This window comes from Tachyglossus aculeatus, chromosome 3, assembly GCF_015852505.1.
Source record: "Tachyglossus aculeatus isolate mTacAcu1 chromosome 3, mTacAcu1.pri, whole genome shotgun sequence".
Taxonomy (NCBI): Eukaryota; Metazoa; Chordata; class Mammalia; order Monotremata; family Tachyglossidae; genus Tachyglossus; species Tachyglossus aculeatus.
The window spans coordinates 6,230,010-6,251,201 of NC_052068.1; the positions used below are offsets into that span (position 1 = coordinate 6,230,010).

Here is a 21,192-nt window from a genome sequence, read left to right on the forward strand (position 1 = left end):
CTTAGTAGGGCTTTGAAGGGAGGAAGAGAGCTAGCTTGGCGGATGTGGGGAGGGAGGGCATTCCAGGCCAGGGGGGAGGATGTGGGCTGGGGGTCGACGGCGGGACAGGCGAGAACAAGGCACAGTGAGGAGGTTAGCAGCAGAGGAGTGGAGGGTGCAGGCTGGGCTGTAGTAGGAGAGAAGGGAGCTGAAGTAGGAGGGGGCAAGGTGATGGACAGCCTTGAAGCCAAGAGTGAGGAGTTTTTGCCTGATGCGTAGGTTGATTGGTAGCCACTGGAGATTTCTGAGGAGGGGAGTAACATGCCCAGAGCATTTCTGCACAAAGACGATCTGGGCAGTGGCGTGAAGTATGGATTGAAGTGGGGAGAGACAGAAGGATGGGAGATCAGAGAGGAGGCTGATGCAGTAATCCAGTCGGGATAGGATGAGAGATTGAACAAGCAGGGTAGCGGTTTGGATGGAGAGGAAAAGGCGGATCTTGGCGATGTTGTGGAGGTGAGACCGGCAGGTTTTAGTGATGAATTGGATGTGAGGGGTGAACGAGGGAGCGAAGTCAAGGATGACACCAAGGTTGCGGGCTTGTGAGACGGGAAGGATGGTAGTGCCGTCAACAGTGATGGGAAAGTCAGGGAGAGGGCAGGGTTTGGGAGGGAAGATAAGGAGTTCAGTCTTGGACATATTGAGTTTTAGATGGTGGGCAGACATCCAGAGGAGATACAAGCTTGGAGGGAGGGAGAGAGAGCAGGGACAGAGATATGGATTTGGGTGTCATCAGCGTAGAGATGATAGTTGAAGCCATGGGAGCGAATGAGTTCACCAAGGGAGTGAGTGTAGATAGAGAACAGAAGGGGACCAAGAACTGACCCTTGAGGAACCCCTACAGTAAGGGGATGGGAGGGGGAGGAGGAGCCCGCAAAAGAGACTGAGAATGAATGGCCGGAGAGATAAGAGGAGAACCAGGAGAGGACAGAGTGTGTGAAGCCAAGGTTGGATAGCGTGCTGAGGAGAAGGCGGTGGTCCACAGTGCCGAAGGCAGCTGAGAGGTTGAGGAGGATTAGGATAGAATATGAGCCATTGGATTTGGCAAGCAGGAGGTCCTTGGTGACCTTAGAGAGGGCAGTTTCGGTGGAATGTAGGGGACAGAAGCCAGACTGGAGGGGGTCGAGGAGAGAGTTGGCATTGAGGAATTCGAGGCAGCACGTGTAGATGACTCGTTCAAGGAGTTTGGAAAGGAATGGTAGGAGGGAGATAGGGCAATAACTAGAAGGTGAGGTGGGGTCAAGAGAGGGTTTTTTTAGGATGGGAGAGACGTGGGCATGTTTGAAGGCAGAGGGGAAGGAATCAGTGGAGAGTGAGCAGTTGAAGATGGAAAAGGATGGGAGGAGGGATGGAGGGTAAGAAGCACAGGTGACCGGAGTACCACTTGAGAGGAGAGAAGAGATCTCATCTGAGGATACTGCGGATACTGAGGATACAATAGGCAAAGTCCATGTCCCAAAAGAGGCTCATAGACTGAAACCCCATTTTACAGATGAGGTAACTGAGGTCCAGAAAAGTGAAGTGACTTGCCCAAGAAAGCACAGCAGATAATTGGTGGATACTGGTTTAGAACCCAGGTCCTTCGGTCTCCCAGGCCCGTGATTTATCCGTTAGGCAGTCTTGTTTCTTCCAAGTGTATATCTCAGTCATCCTGGCTACATAAGCTACTCAGGTTGGACACAGTCCCTGTCCCACACGAAGCTCACGGTCTCAATCCCCATTTTCCAAATGAGGTAAATGAGGCCCAGAGAAGTGAAGTGACTTCCCAAGGTCACACAATAGGTGGAGTAGCCAGGATTAGAACCCAGATCCTTCTCCCTCCCAAGCCTGTGCACTATCCACTATTCCATGCTGCTTCCCTGGTCATGAGTTCAAATCCTGGCTCCGCCAATTGTCAGCTATGTAACTTTGGGCAAGTCACTTAACTTCTCAGGGCCTCAGTTACCTCATCTGTAAAATGGGGATGAAGACTGTGAGCCCCCCACATGGGACAATCTGATCACCTTCTATACTCCCCAGTGCTTAGAACAGTGCTTTGCACATAGCAAGTGCTTAACAAATACCATCACTATTATTATTATTATTCTCTATTTCTACTATTTCTGCTACTACTGGTATTGCTACTACTGTTTTTACTGGTAATTACTATTACTATACTATGACTGATACTAATACTACTGTGACATACTAATACAGAGAGAAGCAGCGTAGCTCAGTGGAAAGAGCATGGGCTGGGGAGCCAGAGGTCGTGGGTTCTAATTCTCTCCACCACTTGTCAGCTCTGTGACCTTGGGAAAGTCACTTAACTTCTCTAGGCCTTAGTTCCCTCATTTGTAAAATGGGGATGAAGACTGTGAGCCCCATGTGGGATAATTAATTAATTAATTAATTAATGATGGCATTTGTTAAGTGCTTACTATGTGCAAAGCACTGTTCTAAGTGCTGGGGGGGATACAAGGTGATCAGGTTGTCCCACGTGGGGCTCACAATCTTAATCCCCATTTTACAGATGAGGTAATTGAGGCTTAGATAAATTAAGTGACTTGCCCAAGGTCACATAGCAGACATGTGGCAGAGCCGGGATTCGAACCCCTGACTTCTGACTCCCAAGCCCGGGCTCTTTCCACTGAGCCACGCTGCTTCTCTAACCTGAACCTGATTACCTATTACCTTGTATCTACCCCAGTTCTTAGAACAGTGTTTGGCACACAGTAAGCGCTGAACAAATACCAACATTATTATTATCATTATTATTATTATTATTATTATTATTATTATTATTAACACTAATAATAATAATGCTGCTACTACTGCTATTGCCAATTCCAATAGTGCCACTTCTGCCTCTGTTACTATTGCTACTCATTCCAATTCTATTACTCCTACTATTACCAGTATCATTACCTCTGCTACTACTGCTGCTGTTACTCCGCTCAGCTGACACTTGTGGACACATCTTTTCACTGGGAGTGCCAGTTTAGAGACTGGACTAAATCCATTTTTCTTACCTCACACCCATCCCAAGCACACTCATTTTTCCTCCAAAACTCACATCCATTCCCCCTACACCCACCAGGAAACAGGCAAAACCACTGAATAATAATAAGAAGAAGAATTATGGTATTTGTTAAATACTTACTATGTGCCAGGCACTGTACTAATAATAATTAAGGTATTTGTTAAGTCTGGGAACAGTATACCAGTGTGGATGCAAAGAAATCAGGATGGACCCGGTCCCTGTCCTTCATGAGGCTCACAGTCTAAATCCCCATTTTACAGATGAGATAACTGAGACATAGAGAAGTGAAGTGAGTTGCCCAAAGTCACACAGCCGAGAAGCGGGAGAGCCGAGATTAGAGCCCATGACCTTCTGACTCCCAGCACGGGGCTCTACCCACTACACCACACTGCTTTCCATGTAAATAGAGAAGCAGGTACTTACTTGTTTCTCTTTGTCTTCAAGCTCTGGTCTTCATTTACGTCTTCGGAACTGGAATCTCCACTATTTCCTGCTAAAAGGAAAGGAAACTTCAAATGACAAACCTAATAATATTCAGGCGCATTTTATTGAAGCTGTTCATTGCCTTATAATGTGATTTGCAATTTTCATAAAGCGAAGTGCAGCAAAAACAGAAGGAACAAAAATTTCCTCCTCTTTATCCCACTCAAGCTTTGCCTGATTTTAGCTTTGACGCTGTTCCTTTGTTTTCCATCCAAATGTTAGCAACCTAATTTATCTTCCTATATTTCATGCGTTCAAGCATTCAATCGTATTTATTGAGAGCTTACCGTGTGCAGAGCACGGTACTAAGCACTTGAAAAGTTCGATTTGGCAACAGAGTCAATCCCTACCCAACAACGGGCTTACAGTCTAGACTACATGGCAGCAAGGAGAGAGTATGGCTAGTGAGTCAGGATACTCGGGTTCTAGTCCCAGCTCTCTGCTGACCTGCTGGTTGACCTTGGGCAAGTGACTTCACCTCTCTGAGACTCAGATCCCTCATCTGTACAATGGGAAAAACCTATCCCACCTTGGAGATTCTGAATCCTGTTTGGGACATGGACTATACCTCTCTCCCCCTTAGACTGTAAGCTCACTGTGGGCAGGGAATGTGTCTGTTTATTGTCATACTGGACTCTTCCAAGCACTTATACAGAGTTCTGCACATAGTAAGTGCTCCATAAATAGGATTGACTATGTCTTATTTGATGCCTTAATGTCAACCCCAGTGCTTAAATTAATGAATCATTGTTACATATGTATTGAGTGAATTCAAATGTTTGGCACCTGCTAAACACTTATTACACACCATAATGATTGTGCCACTTGCTGCTCTTACCTACACCCTAAAAATTCAACTAGCCAAAGGGACATCCACCTAAGAGGGTGACAGGAGAAACTGCCAGAGGGAGCTGACAGGAGGAATTTGAGAAAAGAAAGGTGAACAGATATTCACTCAGCTCCTCTTGGTCAGCCTGTCCCGGGCTGCCCGCTTAATCTCCCTGAAGTTTCCTTTTCTCTATTCCCCCTTCCTGATCCCATTTCATTCATTCATTCAATCGTATTTATTGAGTGCTTACTGTGTGCAGATCCCTGTACTAAGCGCTTGGGAAGTATAAGTTGGCGACATATAGAGATGGTCCCTACCCAATAACGGTGATCCCATTCACAAATGTTTCTGAGAACCCGTCCCCCGCTTCATATTTTAAAGGGCTGGAAGATGGAAGGAGATTTTGAGGGCCTGAAAATGGAGGGAGGATGGAGGAAGGAGGGAGAGAAGACATAGATACGTAGATAGATAGAAATAGATACAGATAAAGATAGATGGGAAGATGCAGGGAGGGAGACAGAGAGAGAAGGGGGGAAGAAGGAAGGAGTGAGGGAAGGAAGAGGGAAAGAAGGGATGATGGAAGGGGAAGATAGGGATAATGGTGGGAAGATCAGGGAGGGAGGGATGAGCAAGGAAGGATGCAGATGCGGGATGAGGAAGGGGGGTGGAAGAGAAAGGAAAGTGGGAGGGAGGAAGAATATGAGGGAAGATGGAAGGAGGAAAAGAGAGTCAGAGGACAGAGGGAGGGTGGAGGGAGGAGGAAGGGAAGACGACCACTAGGTCATGCTGCTTTCAATAAGGTTTTCAAGGAGGGGAGAGTTTTCTCTGTGTGATACTGTAAAATCCATAATTTGGGCATTGTCCTAACTAAACAGGGACATATGGTCAACACAGAAGTCTATCCCTCAATACACAACAAAGGGAAGAAAAATGCCAAACACATAGGGAGATGTTTATGAAATCTAGATGTTTATGAAATCTGGGAAAATCTTGTGATTCAAGATCACGAGGTGCAGATGGAGAAGTAGGAGGCTGAAAGAAAATCTATAATGGGCTAGAATGATTTAAACCTCGTGTCAGTGAAATATTTTCAAGTGAGTAAGAAATCAGTAATCTCTCTGGCTCAATTTCAACCTCATAATTCAGAAAGCACACATTTTTTTAAATGAAACCTGAACCGTCATTACAAAGTTAAGTGTTTTCTTTAATTTTTTCACTTCATTTTTTCTCCTAGTTTAAAAATCCTAATGAGGAAACTTATGGGGAACATTTTCTGATAAGCAAGCCCGATAATCCCACCTTGATGTTTCGAAGTCATTAATCAAGAGCCATCTATTCTGCTGACTCTGCAACTGTCTGAACATTTATTAATTCCTGAGGTTGCAAGGTGCACTGTTTCGAACCTGTGATGTTGTTCCTAATGGGAAAATTGGAGGGAAAATGACTCAAGGTAAAGGGCAGATGGGCTGGTTGAAACTATTCCCTCCAAGCAGGAAAATAGAAAAGCCTCCCTCAGAAAGCACTTAACCTAAACAGAAATTAATGTCGATGAATTGGAGTATGTCTCAACGAAGCCAATGCCTCCGGCATGGGCACAATGAAAAACCATTCTTCCCCCTGCAAATAACATGTGCTGGGCTCTTTTTTCTGACCTGATTACCTTGTGTCTGCCTTAGTGCTTAGAACAGTACTTGGCTGCTTGACACATAGTAAGCGCGTAACAGGTACCATAATAATTATTATTAGTAGGACTAGTAGTGGTATTACATGCTGATTGTGTCTGATCTAACTACCTTGTATCTACCCCAGCACTCAGAACAATATTTGGCACTTAGGAAGCAGCGTGGCTCAGTGGCAAGAGCACGGGCTTTGGAGTCAGAGGTCATGGGTTCTAATCCTGGCTCTGCCATTTGTCTACTGTGTAACCTTGGTCAAGTCACTTAACTTCTCTGGGCCTCAGTTACCTCATCTGTAAAATGGGGATTAAGAATGTGAGCCCCAAGTGGGACAACCTGATCACCTTGTATCCCCCACAGCTCTCAGTACAGTGCTTTGCACATAGTAAGCGCTTAACAAAATATTATTATTATTATTAATTATTATTATTATTATTATTACATATATTATTATGATTATTCTTGTTATTTTGTGCCGACTGTGACTGACTAATTACCCTGTATCTACCTCAGTGCTTAGAACAGTGTTTAGCACACAGTAAGAACTTCATAAATACCACAGTTAATATCATTATGATCATTATTGATATCATTATTATTTTTTTTAGCTAAGGACCCGAACACTTGCTGAAGATAATGAGGCTTGCCAATGGCTTGAACTGAGATCAGACAGTAGGTGAAAGGAGAGGCAGTGTGTCCTATTGGAAAGAAGATAGAACTCTCCCCATATCTGGACTGCTCTCCCCCTCTAGACTGTAAGCTCACTGTGGGCAGGGAACCTGTTTAGCAATTTAGTTCTATTTTTACTTATTCCCAAGAGCTTAGTATTGTGCTGCAGGATGACCTAGTAGATAGACTACAGGCCTGGGAGTCAAAAGGACCTGGGTTCTAATCCCCACTCTGCTGCATGTCTGCTGTGTGACCTTGGGCAAGTCACCCCGCTTCTCTGGGCCTCAGTTCCCTCATCCCTAAAATGGGGATTGAGAGTGTGAGCACCATGTGGGTCAGGGATTGAGTCTGACCTGATAAACCTGTGTCTGCCCCAGTGCTTAGAACAATGCTTGACATGTACTGAGCGCTTCATAAGTACAATAATTATTATCATTATTATCACTCCAAAGACTGAGAGCAGTGCTCTGCACACAGTAATCATTCAATAAATCCCATTGAATTGGCATGTACTGAGCGCTTCATAAGTACAATAATTATTAGCATTATTATCATCATTAATTATCAATTATTATCAATTATTATCATTTATTATCATTAATAATTATTATCATTATTTGGAGCTTACTCCAAAGATTGAGAGCAGTGCTCTGCACACAGTAATCATTCAATAAATCCCATTGATAAACTAATTGATTGATTATGAAACTTTGGTTCCTGGTCAAGAGCCTGGATTAGAACCCATTCAAGAGCCTGGGCTTGGGAGTCAGAGGTCATGGGTTCTAATCCCAGCTTCTCCACTTGTCAGCTGTGTGACTTCGGGAAAGTCAGCATGGCTCAATGGAAAGAGCACGGGCTTGGGAGTCACAGGTCATGGGTTCAAATCCTGTCTCTGCCAATTGTCAGCTGTGTGACCTTGGGCAAGTCATTTAACTTCTCTGTGCTTCAGTTACCTCATCTGTAAAATGGGGATGAAGACTGTGAGCCCCATGTGGGACAACCTGAGCAACTTGTATCCTCCCCAGTGTTTACAACAGTGCTTTGCACATAGTAAGTGCTTAAAAATGCCATTATATTATTATTATTATTATTATTATTATCATTATTATCATTATTATTGTTCTCTGGGCCTCAGGTGCCTCATCTGGAAAATGGGGATTAAGTCTGTGAGCCCCATGTGGGACAACCTGAGACCTTGTATCTACCCAAGCGCTTACAACAGTGCTTGGCACATAGTAAGTTCTTAACAAATAGCATTATTACTATTATTGTTAGTATTAGTATTAGTATTATTGAAGCAAACCAGCTGACCTCAGCAATTTTCCCTTATTTTCGGCTGGGAAGCATTATCCGAGTCTTTATTTTATGGTGTTTGTGGGAGACAGAGGGAGATTCTGAGACCTGCCTTCTCTTCCTCATTCTATTCTTCCTCCCTCTGGCTCACTCCCAAACCAATTAATCAATCTATCTATCATTCAGTCAATAATGATAATAATAATAGTACTTATTAAGTGCTTACTATGTGCAAAGCATTGTTCTAAGCACTGGGGAGAATACAAGGTGATCAGGTTGTCCCACGGGGGGCTCACAATCTTAATCCCCATTTTACAGATGAGGTAACTGAGGCACAGAGAAGTTAAGTGACTTATCCAAAGTCACATAGCTGACAATTGGCGGAGCCGGGATTTGAACCCATGACCTCTGACTCCAAAGCCTGTCCTCTTTCCACTGAGCCACGCTGCTTCTCAATGAGATGATCACTTGGAATGGTATGGTATTTTTTTCAAAGGTATTTGTTAAGTGCTCACTATGTTCCCAGCACCATGCTAAGTGCTGGAGTAGATATAAATGAATCAAGTTGGACACAGCCCCTGTCCCATATTGGATTCACAGTCTGAATACCCATTTACAGATGAGGAAACTGAGGACTTGTACATATTTACTATTCTATTTATTTTGTTAATGATATGCATCTAGCTTTTCTCCTATTTTTCCTGATGACTTGACACTGGTCCACATGTTTTGTTTTGTTGTCTGTCTCCCTCTTCTAGACTGTGAGCCCGCTGTTGGGTAGGGACCGTCTCTATATGTTGCCAACTTGTACTTCCCAAGCACTTAGTACAGTGCTCTGTACACAGTAAGCACTCAATAAATATGATTGAATGAATGAATGAATGACTAGAGAAGTGAAGTGACTTGCCCAAGGAAACATAGTAGACAAGTGACGGAGACATTATTATTACTGTTAATAAAAATGATAACAATGATTGCGGTGTTTGTTAAGCACTTACTATGGGTCAAGCACTGTTCTAAGCCCTGGGTTAGATTCAAGGTAATCAGGATGGACACAGCCACCATCCCACGTGGGGCTCACATTGTTATTCCCCATTTTAAAGATGAGGGAACTGAGGCCTAGAGAAGTGAAGTGCCTTGCTCAAGGTTACACAGCAGCCAAGTGATGGAGCCGGGATTAGAACCCTGGTCTCTTTACTTGTATCATTGTCTGTCTCCCCACCTCTAGACTATGAGCTCATTGTGGACAGCGATTCTCTCTCTTTATTGCTGTATTGTACCTTCCCAAGTGCTTAGTACAGTGCTCTGCCCACAGTAAGCACTCAATAAATATGATTGAATGAAAATGAATGACTGGTCCTTCTGACTCTCAAGCCTATGCTCTATTCTCTAGGCCACACTGTTTCTTGAGCACTTGCTCTGTACCAAGCCCTGTACCCTTACTCTCTATTCACACTGCTACCACATTAATCCAAGCACATCTCTTCTCTCACCTTGATTACTTATCAGCCTCCTTGCTGACCTCCCAACCTCCCATCTCTCCCTACTCCAATTGACACTTCCCTCCACTGCCCAGATCATTTTCCTACAAAAACGTTCAGACTGTGTTTCCCCACTCCTCACCTATCCACCTCCTCATCAAACAGAAACTCCTCACCCTCGGCTTTAAAGCCGTCCATCACCTTGCCTCCTCCTACCTCACCTCACTGCTCTCCTATTCCAACCCACCAGCACCCTTGGCTCCTCTAACACCAACCTTCTCACAGTTCCTTGATCCCCTCTATCTCATCATAGACTGTGAGCCCACCTTTTAGACTGTGAGCCCACTGTTGGGTAGGGACTGTCTCTATATGTTGCCAATTTGTACTTCCCAAGCACTTAGTACAGTGCTCTGCACACAGTAAGCGCTCAATAAATACGATTGATGATGATGATGATCATCAAACCCTCTCCCACATCCTGCCTCCGTCCTCGAACGCCCTCCCTCCTCATGTTAGACAGACAATGACAATACCTACTTTCAAACCCTTATTGAAGGCCTACCTCCTCCAAGAGGCCTTCCCTAAGCCTCCCTGTACTCTTCTCCCTCTCCCTTCTGCATCCCTCTGACTTTCTCCCATTATTCTTACCCTCTCCCTCTCCTACAGCACTTATGTACATATCTGTAATTCATTTATTTATTCATATTAATGCCTGTCTCCCCCTGTATACTGTTAAGCTCGTTGTAGAGAGGGAATGTGTCTGTTTATTGCTATAGTGTACTCTCCCAAGCACTTTAGTACAGTGTTTTTTTACGCGGTAAACATTCAATAAATGTGAGTGAAGGAGAAATGAACACTTGGGAGAGTACAATATGACAGAGTTAGTAGACATGATCCCTGTCCTTTAAGGGCTTAACATGTAGCTGGGGACCTTTTAACAATTTGGCACCTTCATCTTGTGAGGATCCCGGATCATAGCATGCCTTCCTTCTTAATTCTCCCTGTAGAATCTGGATTAACGACGTAGTTGGATGTGTTGACAAGCAATTAGAGCATAATTTAATGACAGAATGAAGCAAAGGAGTCAGTCTTTAACTTCTCCAGCCAGAATAAAGAATGAATCTGCATTTTCATAATGCCAGGCACTTATACCCCATAAATTATTTGATGGTATTTAGTCTGGCTGGCACTTGCTTTTTCGCTTTTATTCAAAAGCTACTTAAATTCCAAACATAACCAAGCTTTATAAATGTAACCTCTTGCAAATGTAAAACTCATTTGTTTCATCTCTAAAAATAGCAGTGATAAAAATGAACCTTAATCATTATTTCATGTGATTAGATAACATGTATTCTCGCCTCAAAATAAGTGAAACATCGTTCATACAAAAAAATGGTTCCTTCCAAACAAAGCATCAGTCACTAGGCATGATCCTCTCTGATTTAGGTTAGCGTGACAAGATGAATAAAGAACTGGGTATGTCTTAATTAATTATTGGCTGAAGAGAATGCTACTCATTTTAGAAATGGCTCATAAACTCTGCCTTCTAAATCATTAATTAATCTTCAGAAATGCTTCATGACCTAATTGGATTTCTGCAAACCTCTCTTAATAGTTGAAGGAACTTGGCGATCTTTTCAGACTTAGATTGGACCAGCTTTTGTGCGGCTTGATGATCAACAGGCAGAATGACAGAGATGATCTAAGGGAAAACTAACTGTTTCCCTAGATCTTGGAGTAGAAGAAGGGTGTTTTTCTGAAGGCTGAGCTTTCTGCCTCTTGGGAGTCTTATATCCATCACTTCTGAACAGGTTGGCTTTGTGAAAAAGTTGAAACAATTTCTCTCCAGCTGTGACCTGGAGTCCCCAAACTATAAGACTGGGGGGACAGGTCCAAGTAAGGGAGGAGGATGTGGTGGCGGCAAGATCTCTTGGATCCCTAAGAGCCAGCCCTACTCTGGGCAACGGGGGCTCGAAGGGAAATGTGTTAACTTGCTGTGGGCAAGGAATGTGTCTGTTTATTGTTGTAGTGTGCTCTCCCGGGTGCTTAGTAGTTATGATTGAATGATTGAATGAATGAATGAAAGGGACAGGGTGAGAAAAGTTAAACATATTTGGGGTTTCGGGAAAAGCTACCAGGATGCTAGGAGGAGAAGAGGGAGAAAAAAGAAGAGGAAGGAAGCGGGGCAGGGGATGGATTGAGTGCCTATTTGGTATGGTGTACTGTACTAAGCAGAGTGGCTTAATGGGTGGAGCCCAGGCCTGGGTGTCAGAAGGCCCCGGGTTTTAATCCCAGGTCCGCCACATGTGAGACCTTGGGCAAGTCACTTCACTTCTTTTAGACTGTGAGCCCACTGTTGGGTAGGGACTGTCTCTATATGTTGCCAACTTGTACTTCCCAAGCACTTAGTACAGTGCTCTGCACACAGTAAGCACTCAATAAATACGATTGATTGATTGATTGATTCTCTGGGCCTCAGTTACCTCATCTGTAAAATTGTGATAAGAGTATGAGCCCCATGTGGGACAGGGACTGTATCTGACCCGATTAACTTGTATCTACGCAATGCTTAAAACAGTGCTTGGCACATAGTAAGCACTTTACAAATACCATCATTATTATTACTTATAATTATCATGTGACTGTTGTTGCGGGTGGAGGGTTACCATGTTGCAATGTAGTTCAACCTATTTGCCTCCTGATTGGTAGAATTAATAGGATACCCAGAAAACTTCATATGACAACCAAATACCTCTTATGCAAATAGCACCCCTGGGTTTTTTTTTTTTTTAATTGCTAAGTACTTACTAAGTGCCAGGTACTCTACTAAGCACTGGGGTAGAGACAAGATAATCAGGTTGACACAGTTCATGTACCACATGAGGCTCATAGTCTTTATCTCCATTTTACAGATGAGGTAACTGAAGCACAAAGAAAAGTGACTTGCCCAAGATCACAATGCAGACAAGTGGGAGAACTGGGATTAGAACCCAGATCCTACTGACCCCAGGCCACGCTACTTCTCTGTTGCCCCTCTTCCAGGAGCCCTCAGGTGTAAGCTCCTTGAGGCTAGGGATATTGTCTATCGACTTGTACTGTACTCTCCCAATCATTTAGAACAGTTCTCTGACTAAAATAAGTGCTCAATAAAAATCATTGATTACTCTCCAGCGACTTCCTTAGAGACAGTAGGCAGAGACACTTCTCCATCATTGTTCTTCCCTCAAAAAATGAGGGTTAGGGCTATTAAATTTAACTACTCTTGTCATAAATCTACTCACCACCCATAAAGATAAAGCAGGTGCATATACAATTCTCTTTAAAAATCAGTAACAGCAAATAGTGTTCAAGTTCTAGCTACACAATCAAAGCAAGTCAGAAATGAAAGGAATTTACCAGATCTTTCAAATAATGTTATCTTTCACTATTAAGAAAAAAGGGATATTTTTTGGGCGTGATCCAACTGATCAAAGTCACTGAAGAGCTGCGAAACTTTCCACTTAGGCTTTATTAGACTACTAAGAAAAGATCTAAACTATCAGCTAATGTAAAAATAAGGTAAGTTTTCAGAGATTTAAGTCAAAAGAAAAAATTGGGTTACCTACAGTTCATGAACAATACAAGGTATGTGATTTTGGCAGGATAGTCCTCTAACCACATTCACTGTTCTGATATTTATGTTAGAACATTTTCTGATACCCCCAGTCATTGGCTAGGGTGCTTCCTTTCAGAATGATTTGAAACCACAAAAAAACGCTTTCATTTTTAAAATTACATTTGACTGAAGGATGCTAAAAATGAAATTATGCCCAACTATCATTTTTATTACAGAAATGTAAGCAAAGCGATCATAATGCTCGGGTCTAAAGAACAATTTGTTTGGGTATACCCAGATAACTGAAAAGCAAGAGTATATTTGAACTTGAATTCCGTACATAATTTTCTAGTGGAGATGAGGTTTAATGGTATCACCCATCACATTTTTCAAAACACGATGTAGGATTGTTCAAGATTCTGCCATTATCTCAACCCTGCAATTCTTCTCTAGACTGGAAATATACTCCCTGTGCCCCAGTCCCATCTATCTCACAGCCGACACCTTTCCCACATCCTCCCCCTAGCCAAGAACTCCCTCCCCTTCCAAATATTCCAAACCACCACTCTCTTCACCTTCAAAGCATAATTATGCACATCTCCCCCGAGAGGCTTTCCCCAATGAATCCCTCTTTTCCCTGGCTCACTCTCCCAAATACCTCACCTATGTACTTGGATCTGTGATCTATGGACATTTGATATACTCCCCACCCACAACCCCACATCACCTATGTAGGTATCGTTAAATTATATATTATAAATTATTTATTTATATTAATTTCTGGGCAGGGAACATACCTGCTAATTCTAAGGGGAATGTGTCAACTCGTTGTTGGCAAGGATTGTGTCTGTTTATTGTTGTAGTGTGCTCTCCCAGGCGCTTAATACAGTGCTCTGCACACAGTAAGTGTTCAGTAAATATGATTGAATGAATGAATGAATGAATGAATGAATGAAAGGGACAGGGTGAGAAAACTTAAACATGTTTGGGGTTTTGGGATAAGCTACCAGGATGCTAGGAGGAGAAGAGGGAGGAAAAAGAAGAGGAAGGAAGTGGGGCAGGGGGAGGAGAGGGTGGATTGAATCCTATTTGGTGTGATGCACTGTACTAAGCAGCATGGCTTAATGATGGTATTTGGTAAGCACTTACTATGTGCCAAGGACTGTTCTAAGCACTGGGGGGATACAAGCTGATCAGGTTGTCCCACATGGGGCTCACCGTCTTAATCCCCATTTTACAGATGAGGTAACTGAGGCACAGAGAAGTTAAATGACTTGCCCAAAGTCACACAACAGACAAGTGGTTGGAACTCATGACCTCTGACTCCCAAACCCCAGTTCTTTCCACTGAGCTACACTATAGTCCAAGCCTGGGAGACAGAAGGATCCGGTTTGAATCCCAGCCTCGCCACATGTTCACTGTGTGACCTCGGGCAAGTCACTTCACTTCTCTGGGCCTCAGTTACCTCATCTGTAAAACAGGGATAAGAGTTTGAGTCCCACGTGGGACAGGGACTGTGTCTGACCTGATTAACCTCACTGTACCTCGTTCTGACCTGTCCTGCCATCGACCCCCAGCCCACGTCCTCCCCCTGGCCTGGAATGCCCTCCCTCCACACATCCCCCAAGCTAGCTCTCTTCCTCCCGTCAAAGCCCTACTGAGAGCTCACCTCCTCCAGGAGGTCTTCTCACACTGAGCCCCCTTTGTTCTCTCCTCCTCCCCATCCCCACAGCCCTACCACCTTTCCCTCCCCACAGCACCTGTATATATGTTTGTACAGATTTATTACTCTATTCATTTTACTTGTACATATTTAATAATAATAATAATGATGGCATTTATTAAGCACTTACTATGTGCAAAGCACTGTTCTAAGCTCTGGGGAGGTTACAAAGTGATCAGGTTGTCCCTCGGGGGGCTCACAGTCTTCATCCCCATTTGACAGATGAGGTAACTGAGGTCCAGAGAAGTCAAGTGACTTGCCCAAAGTCACACAGCTGACAAGTGGCGGGGCTGGGATATTTACTATTCTATTTACTTCGTTAATGATGTGCAGCTAACTTTAATTCTATTTGTTCTGACGAGCTGACACCTGTCCACATGTTTTGTTTTGTTGTCTGTCTCCCCCTTCTAGACTGTGAGCCCATTGTTGGGTAGGGACCGTCTATATGTTGCCAACTTGTACTTCCCAAGCGCTTAGTACAGTGCTCTGCATACAGTAAGCGCTCAATAAATATGATTGAATGAATGAATGAATGAATGAATGAATGAACTAACTCGTATCTAACTCATATCTGCAGTGCTTGGCACATAGTAAGCACTTTACAAATGCCATCATTATTATTACTTATTATTATCATGTGACTCTTGGTGGGGGTGGAGAGTTACCACGCTCAGCACACAATTCTGTTGTATTGAACTTTCCCAAGCTCCTAGTACAGTGCTCTGCACATAGTAAACACAATAAATACCACTGATTGATTCATTCATTCATTCGTTAAGCTCCTTGTGGGCAGAGAATGTGTCTACCAACTCTGTTATACCGTACTCCAGCGCTTAGAACAGTGCCCAGTGTTTTGCCCATATTAAGCGTTTAACAAATGCAATCGTTATTATTATTCCTCTTCCAAGCACTTTGGACAGTGCTCTGCACACAGGGAGCACAATAAATACCAGTGATTGATTCTCACTTCAAAATTTTCTACGTCAGTCAGGCAATCAGTCAATTGTATTCACTGAAGATTTACTGTGTGCAGAGCACTGTACTAAACACTTGGGAGAGTACAATAGAACAATATATCAGACAAATTCCCTCCTCACAATGAACTTACAGTCTAGAGGGGGATGTTTGTACATATTTATTTATTACTCCATTTATTTATTTATTTTACTTGTACATATCTATTCTATTTATTTTGTTAGTATGTTTGGTTTTGTTCTGTCTCCCCCTTTTAGACTGTGAGCCCACTGTTGGGTAGGGACTGTCTCTATATGTTGCCAACTTATACTTCCCAAGCGCTTAGTACAGTGCTCTGCACACAGTAAGTGCTCAATAAATACGATTGATGATGATGATGATGATTCTGACACACTTTCTTCTCTGGAAAATGTCTTCAGCTGACTTTAGTGTTTCTATTTTCCAACCATTATCTAGTGAGCTGGTCGGTTTTAAATACTTTTGATGACACTACAGACCCTCATAACCATTTGCCTCCCTGTTCAAATCCAAAATTTCTTCTAGCACATCTGAGAAAATGTAATAATCGCAGTATTTGTCAAGCACCTACTACGTGCCAAGCACTGTGCTATGATAGAATCAATGCAATCAGCTCAGATGGAGTCTCAATTCTTCTCAGGGCTTTCAGCTTAAAGGGGAGAGAAAACGGGACTTAATCCACATTTTACAGATGAGGAAACTGAGGCACAGGCAACTGAAATGACTTTCCCAAGGTCACATGGCAGACAAGTGGCGGAGCCAGAACTAGAACCTATGACCTTCCAACTCCCAGGCCCATGCTCTATCCCCTATGCCATGCTGCTTCTCTTATTACAGTGCTAAGCGCTTAGTACAGTGCTCTGCACACAGTAAGCGCTCAATAAATACGATTTATTGATTATTAGTACAGTATCTGGAGCATGGCAAACACTTAACAAATACCATTTAAAAAAAGAAGTATGAGGAATAGTCTGACGAAGCAGTGTGATAGAAAGAGACATAAATAATCACAGCTGTAAGTTACTTGCTGAAGGTTCCAGTTTGCGCTTGTGAGGGGGGTCTTCAAGGATCCTGTTGATATCACCACGATTCTTCAAGTCGGTCGGTTTCTCCCACACTGAGAGTTGCATTGTTGGGTTGAAGAAGAAGACTCGGTCATCTCCAGTCCAGACGACACACCTGTTGGAGCGAAACAACCCATCTAAGTCCATAGCAGATCTAGCCATCATGCGATCACTGATTTGTGCTCAAACCCCAATCGCCTAAGACGGAAACCTGTCTTGTAGGCAAGACTGGCTCTCATCATCATCATCAATCGTATTTATTGAGCGCTTACTATGTGCAGAACACTGTACTAAGAGCTTGGGAAGTACAAATTGGCAACATATGGAGACAGTCCCTACCCAACAGTGGGCTCACAGTCTAAAAGGCTGGCTCTCATAGAACCAGCTGCTGAATTATATCACTTGTGACACATTTCGAGGGCTTGAAAAGACACTATGCTGCTTGTCACTGCGCTTAGGTGGAGAGGTATTGAGATGTGGTGAAAAATCCTCCTCCTCCTCCTCACCACTGGTATTTATTGAACACTTCCTCTGTGCAGAGCAGTATTCTAAGTGCTTAGGAGAGTACACTCCAACAGAGTTAGTTAACATGATCCCTGCCTCTCTAGACTGTGAGCTTGCTGTGAGCAAGGAATGAGTCCGTCTATATTGTACTCTGATTCATTCATTCATTCATTCAATCATATTTATTGAGCACTTACTGTGTGCAGAACACTGTACTAAGCACTTGGGAAGTACAAATCGGTGACATATAGGGATGGTCCCTACCCAACAACGGGCTCACAGTCTAGAAGGGGGAGACAGACAACAAAACAAAACAAATAGACAGGTGTCAAAACTCAGAATAAATAGAATTATAGCTATATGCACATAATTAATAAAATAAATAGAGTAGTAAATATGTACAAATAAAATAGAGTAGTAAATATGTAAAAATAAGAGTAATAAATATGTACAAATATATACAAGTGCTGTGGGTAGGGGAAGAGGGTAGGGCAGAGGGAGGGAGGGGAGTGATGGGGAGGGGGAAAGGAGGAGGGGAGGGAAAAGGGAGGGCTCAGTCTGGGAAGGCCTCCTGGAGGAGGTGAGCTCGCAGTAGGGCTTTGAAGGGAGGAAAAGAGCTAGTTTGGTAGATGTGTGGAGGGAGGGCATTCCTGGCCAGAGGTAGGATGTGAGCAGTGTGGCTCAGTGGAAAGAGGAAGGGCTTTGGAGTCAGAGGTCAGGGGTTCAAATCCCGGCTCCGCCAATTGTCAGCTGTGTGACTTTGGGCAAGTCACTTAACTTCTCTGGGCCTCAGTCCCCTCATCTGCAAAATGGAGATTAAGATTATGAACCCCCCGTGGGACAACCTGATCACCTTGTAACCTCCCCAGCACTTAGAACAGTGCTTTGCACATAGTAAGTGCTTAACAAATACCATCATCATCATCATCATCATTTAAAAAAAAAAGACATGGGCCAGGGGTCGATGGCAGGACAGGCGAGAATGAAACGCAGAGAGGAGGTTATTGACAGAGGAGAGGAGTGTGAGGGCTGGGCTGGGGAAGGAGAGAAGGGAGGTGAGGTAGGAGGGGGTGAGGGAATGGACAGCTTTGAAGCCAAGAGTGAGGAGTTTTTGCTTTATTTGAAAGGTGACAGGCAACCATTGGAGATTTTTGAGGAGGGGAGTGATATGCCCAGAGCGTTTCTGTACAAAGATAATCCAGGCAGCAGCATGAAGTATAGACTGAAGCAGGGAGAGACAGGAGGATGGGAGATCAGAAAGAATCCCAAATGTTTAGTACAAGGCTCTGCACACAGTAAGTGCTCAATAAATACAACTGAATCGAATGAAAGAAGCAGCTTGGTCTAGTGGGTTCATTCATTCGTTCAATCGTATTTATTGAGTGCTTACTGTGTGCAGAGCACCGTAATAAGTGCTTGGAAAGTACAATTCAGAAACAGAGACAATCCCTACCCAGCAATGGACTGCTCGGGAAATTCTCTAAAACAAACAAACAAGTCAAAAGCAACACACCCACAAGTCATTCAAATAAGCAATATCAACCTTCCAAAGTTCATCTACTAAACACATAAACTAGGAACTATCAATTTTAAAATTCAGCACAGTAGACACTGAAAGGCAAAGAAAGCAGGCCAGTTCCACAGTTTTACTACTAAAGCATTTTTTTTTCCAGCTACTATATCAAAAAACAATATAAAAGCTAAAATCATACCCGCAATGGAAACTTGAAATTGTCAGATGATTTAATCATCCACTGAAAGACTTCTCAAACAATGATGGTTTATCACAGATCTTGGGCAACAAATACATTTGAAGAAGCACAGTGGTCTAGCGGAAAGAACATGGGCCTGCCTGGAGGTCAGAAGGATCTGGGTTCTAATCCCGGCTCCACCACGTCTGCTGTCTGACTTTGGGCAAGTCTGACTGACTCAGTTACTGCATCTGTAAAATGGGGATTAACACTGTGATCCCTATGTGGGACAGGGAGCAGCGTGGCTCAGTGAAAAGAGTACGGGCTTGGGAGTCAGAGGTCATGGGTTCAAATCCCGGCTCCGCCAACTGTCAGCTGTGTGACTTCAGGCAAGTCACTTATTGTTATTATTATTATTATTACTCTATTTATTTATTTATTTTACTTGTACATATTTATTCTATATATTTTATTCTGTTAATGTGTTTTGTTTTGTTCTCCGTCTCCCCCTTATAGATCGTGAGCCCACTGTTGGGTAGGGACTGTCTCTATATGTTGCCAACTTGTACTTCCCAAGCGCTTAGTACAGTGCTCTGCACACAGTAAGTGCTCAATAAATACGATTGATTGATTGACTTAACTTCTCTGTGCCTCAGTTACCTCATCTGTAAAATGGGGATTAAAACTGTGAGGCCCCTGTGGAACAACCTGATCACCTTGTAACCTCCCTAGCGCTTAGAACAGTGCTATGCACATAGTAAGCACTTAACAAATACCATTGTTGTTGCTGTTCATTAACCCTGCATTTATCTCAGCGCTAAGTACAGCGTCTGTTACATAGTTAGTGTTAAACAAATACCACAGTTATTATTATTACTTGCCATGTGTAGAGCACTGTACTGAACACTTGGAAGAGTACAATATGGCAAAGTTGGTAGCCACGTTCCCTGCCCACAAGAAGCACTTGAGATATGTCATGGTGAAACAGGCCAGATGTTACAGAGACAAATGCATAATAATAATAATAATAATGGTATTTGTTCAGCATTTACTGTGTGTAAGGCACTGTACTAAGTGCTGGGGTCGATATGTTGCCAACTTGTACTTCCCAAGTGCTTAGTACAGTGCTGTGCACACAGTAAGTGCTCAATAAATACGATTGAATGAATGATACAAGCAAATCAGGTTGGAAGTACCCCCTGCCCCATGTGAGGCCCACAGTTTTAATCCCCATTTTACAGATGAGGTAAAATGAGGCCCAGAAAAGTGAAGTGACTTATCCAAGGTCACTCAGCAGACAGGTGACGGAGGCAGAATTAGCACCCATTACTTTCTGACTCCCAGGTTTGTGCTCTACTAATTATGCCATGCATAATCCACCCTCTCCAGCTTGGATATTCCCCAGAGGGCTGGGCTGGAGTGCTCTGCACACAGTAAGCACTAAATAAATATGATTGAATGAATGAGTCAACTCATCCAGACTGAATTTACTTGCATTGTCTACATGAGCAGATCAGGATCTCTGGGAGAGGGAAGAAAAACAAGCCTTATTGCCCTCAATGGGGAAGGAGGGAAATTCTCCTCAACGTAGAACAGTCAGTCTATAAAACAACAGTGTGGCCTAGAGGAAAATCACAGGCTGGGGAGTCAGAGGACCAGGGTTCTAATCCTGACTCTGCCAATTGTCTGCTGTGTGACCTTGGGCAAGTCACTTAACTTCTCTATAATAATAATAATAATGATGGCATTTATTAAGCACTTACTATATGCAAAGCACTGTTCTAAGCGCTGGGGAGGTTACAAGATGATCAGGTTGTGCCACAGGGGGCTCACAGTCTTAATCCCCATTTTACATTCATTCATTCATTCAATCGTATTTATTGAGCACTTACTGTGTCCATGCCTCAGTTCCGTCATCTGTATCACGGGGATACGAAAGCCGTTCTTCCTCTTAATGATTAATAATAAATGTGGTATTTGTTAAGTGCTTACTATGTGCCAGGCACTGTACCACGCATTGGGGTGAATACCAGCAAATGGGGTTGGACCCAGTCTCTGTCCCATGTGGGGCTCACGGTCTCAATCCCCATTTTACAGATGAGGGAACTGTGGACTGGTGAAGTAAAAGGACTC

General features: G+C 43.3%; 1 protein-coding gene across 1 annotated transcript in view; it reads right to left on the bottom strand.

Moving 5' to 3' along the window:
- Nucleotides 1-21,192, bottom strand: part of TCERG1L (transcription elongation regulator 1 like) — a 295,127-nt gene that overhangs the window by 42,762 nt on the left and 231,173 nt on the right. The window contains exons 8-9 of the mRNA XM_038743981.1: nucleotides 16,825-16,979; nucleotides 3,482-3,551 (exon numbers count right to left, since the gene is read on the bottom strand). Of these exons, the coding sequence (XP_038599909.1) occupies nucleotides 3,482-3,551; nucleotides 16,825-16,979 (225 nt within the window). The remainder of the gene's footprint in view (nucleotides 1-3,481; nucleotides 3,552-16,824; nucleotides 16,980-21,192) is intronic.